General features: G+C 39.1%; 1 protein-coding gene across 1 annotated transcript in view; it reads left to right on the top strand.

Annotated features, from left to right (window-relative positions):
• nbas (NBAS subunit of NRZ tethering complex) overlaps positions 1 to 2,939 on the top strand; it is a 186,909-nt gene that overhangs the window by 65,094 nt on the left and 118,876 nt on the right. The window contains exon 32 of the mRNA XM_013913956.1: positions 2,578 to 2,691. Within this exon, the coding sequence (XP_013769410.1) occupies positions 2,578 to 2,691 (114 nt within the window). The remainder of the gene's footprint in view (positions 1 to 2,577; positions 2,692 to 2,939) is intronic.

Below are 2,939 nucleotides of genomic sequence, written 5' to 3'. Positions count from 1 at the left end.
ACACACACACACACACACACACACACACACACACACACACACACACACACACACACACACACACACACACTCTGGGACACAATGTTTTATCCTTCAGCTGTAAAGCTGACCAATCTATATTCACCTCCATGTTCTTGCTTTCGTTCTTTTCTGGCACCCTACATCTGTGGTTCTAGGCTTGCCTCCCTTTTAAAGAAAACCTTGGCGCCAAAATAAACCAGCTTGGCCCCTCATCGCCTCACCTTTACAGCGAGGTGTTGTTTGCCCCCAAGGCCTCCGTGCTCTCCCTCCTTTGCCCCCATCAAATCGAGCTGCCAGTATAAAACCACTGTGACAGAGAGAGCCATAAATTGCACGGTCTCTCGTTCCTTCCCTCCCTCTCTTGCTCTCCGTCCCTCTCACCTTCTTTCCTCTCTTTACATTCATCACTTACCTCTGGGGTTTTCTCTCTTTTTCCTAGCTCCCTACTTCCTTCTCTTCTTCTTTTCACTGCTTGCTTAACGTGAAGGGCAGAGGGCAGAGCTTTGGAAGAATATGAAAGAAAAACAGTGGAAAAAAGAATGAAGCACTGCAATGGAGAAAAACAGAAACTGTTGTAAAAGAAAATGTGAAAATCTTGTTTTATTGTGACACATGCATGCATTAATTATTATGTCTTAGGTCAATATCAGTGCTTAGGGGAACATTGAATTCATGGCTTTGAATCAAGGTCATACTGAAAAGAACAGTTTCGTTTTCTCCTCAAAGTAATAGCTCTACTCTAAGTTCCCGTTCTCACAGATAAACATGCACAAATATGAAGTCGGAAGGATTTGAACATAGGTAATCCATCTTAGGCTGTCCCCTGCAGCCCTCCTATAGAGCCTAAGGCGATGCTTCATATAAGCCACCCTACCCACAATTCCCTCTAGGCCTCGCCCAAAGTCATTCAAAGCCATAAAGATCCTCAGCAGGGTGCACAGAGGCCTGCAGAGGCTCTAAAGATGGCATTTCTCAGGGTTTCAATACAACTTTAAAGAAAAATGGAAATGCATCTGAAAATGTTTGAGGTGGTTTTTTTGAAAAGCACAAACTCCCTACTGTCCTGCGGATGATATGTGCTGCAGGTTGTTATCAGTGAAAAATGATGTCAAACAATATGCAATGAGTATGAAATATCTAAGACTGGAGACTGATTGTGAAAGATCAAAGGCATGCCTTGTTGTAGTTTCTAAATCTCTCGCAGATTGGACTACATGGAGATCCCAAACTTAAACTGTAAATAATATACCTGGAGTATGAAGTTTGTTTTAGTTTCTGTGCCACATGCAGCCCAGTTGGATCTCGAGTGATGTTACAGCATTAATTAAAAAAAAAAAAGTTCACTTTCTTTTAGTGTAAAGAAGTACATTCTGGAAACGTTCACACTTAATGAACCATCCATTTACAAAATGGATGATGAACAGCCTCGGATATCTTAAGAAAAAAATAAGAGAAATTTCCACAATATGTCTCAGTTTTTACACAGTCATACTCATTGGAATGAAATACTACTGTCATAAATCTAAGAAATGTGTCTGCACGGCTCCGCGGCTTAACCATCTACTCTACAATGTGGTGTGGCACACAGGTAGTGTGTGTGACAGGGACAAGGCTGTGACACTTAATGATTCAGACACAGGACTCTCATTCATTTGCAGGACGTATTTGGGATATATTCTAATTATTCTTATGACCTACAACACAATGCTTCCTAATGTACAACATATTGAAAAGTTCCACAGTTAATTAAATAACTAAGACCACCCTCATGCTTTTTTTTTTATTTTTTATTTTTTTTAAGGATTATAGCCACAAAACCAAATGCTTCAACTATCTCATGGTCTGATAGATGCTTCAGAGAACCCCTTTAATATTAAAACCACTCAAAATGCCTTATGAAAGATAATATTTTAGCACTGGCATGTGAATGACTGCTGTATAACTCATGTTTTAAAGTACACACAATATTTTTGTCCAATTTTGGTTTGTTATATAGTTTTTTCTTTTGTTTTTGTTTTTTAAATTCTGAAGTGGCTGCATCCAACAATTACTGCCATATTTGTTAACTATGTGTTCAATTTTCAGTATAACAGGGCAAAATCGTCCCATAGGAGAAGAAACACAGTTGTTTTTTTTTTTGGACACTTGAATTTGTCATTGGTCCCACATGGATGAATTACATTAATCTGTTATTCTTGAAGCTTACTTTGCTGTTTTTTTTAAATTACTATTCAACACGTACCACATACAATTTTAATACTGACTAGATACATGGAAATTTTGACACATCCACGCCCTAATTTTAATAATATTTAATTATGCAGAATAAGTCAGCAGTATCCACCAGTCTATCACTGAATTAGGGCTGTGCTACATGCGTATGAATTATACAGCATTATATTATTTTTCTTGACATCTTGACATCTGCTGCTTTATCATTCACTGTTCATAATTTCCTATCACTTGGTCATCAGTCTTTACTTGTTCCAGATTGAATATAGTAATTAGCAAAACAAGTCTGAAACCCATCCCCGCTGTCTTCCGTGTTCCCTCCAGTGCGACTGCGATCAGACCGTCTGTCTCTCGTGGAGGAGTGCATCGCCCACTGCTCCACAGCTTACAAGCAGTCCACCACTCTGCTCAATCTGGCCTCACTCCTCAGAGTTTCAGGTACTTGCAGACACGCATGCACACTCACACGTGATCAGGCACTCTAACTCTAAATTTTATCAAGCTAAAATGTGTTTGACTATAATTTTCAATAAACCAGATCGAGGCAGTTTTCCAGCATAAGAAAAATCCATCTTCATAAGAGGTTTATTTATGTGTGCTTATGGCTTGCAAGCACGCAAACACACAGTACTGTGCAAACGTTCTCAGCCAGGTCTACTATCTTTATATTTTGCTAACATGAAACA

The sequence above is a fragment of the Pundamilia nyererei genome, unplaced genomic scaffold, assembly GCF_000239375.1.
Source record: "Pundamilia nyererei isolate P.nyererei 1_Seehausen unplaced genomic scaffold, PunNye1.0 scaffold00161, whole genome shotgun sequence".
NCBI lineage: Eukaryota > Metazoa > Chordata > Actinopteri > Cichliformes > Cichlidae > Pundamilia > Pundamilia nyererei.
Note: the sequence above shows the minus strand (reverse complement) of the source record. Positions and strands in the feature narration are given on the sequence as shown.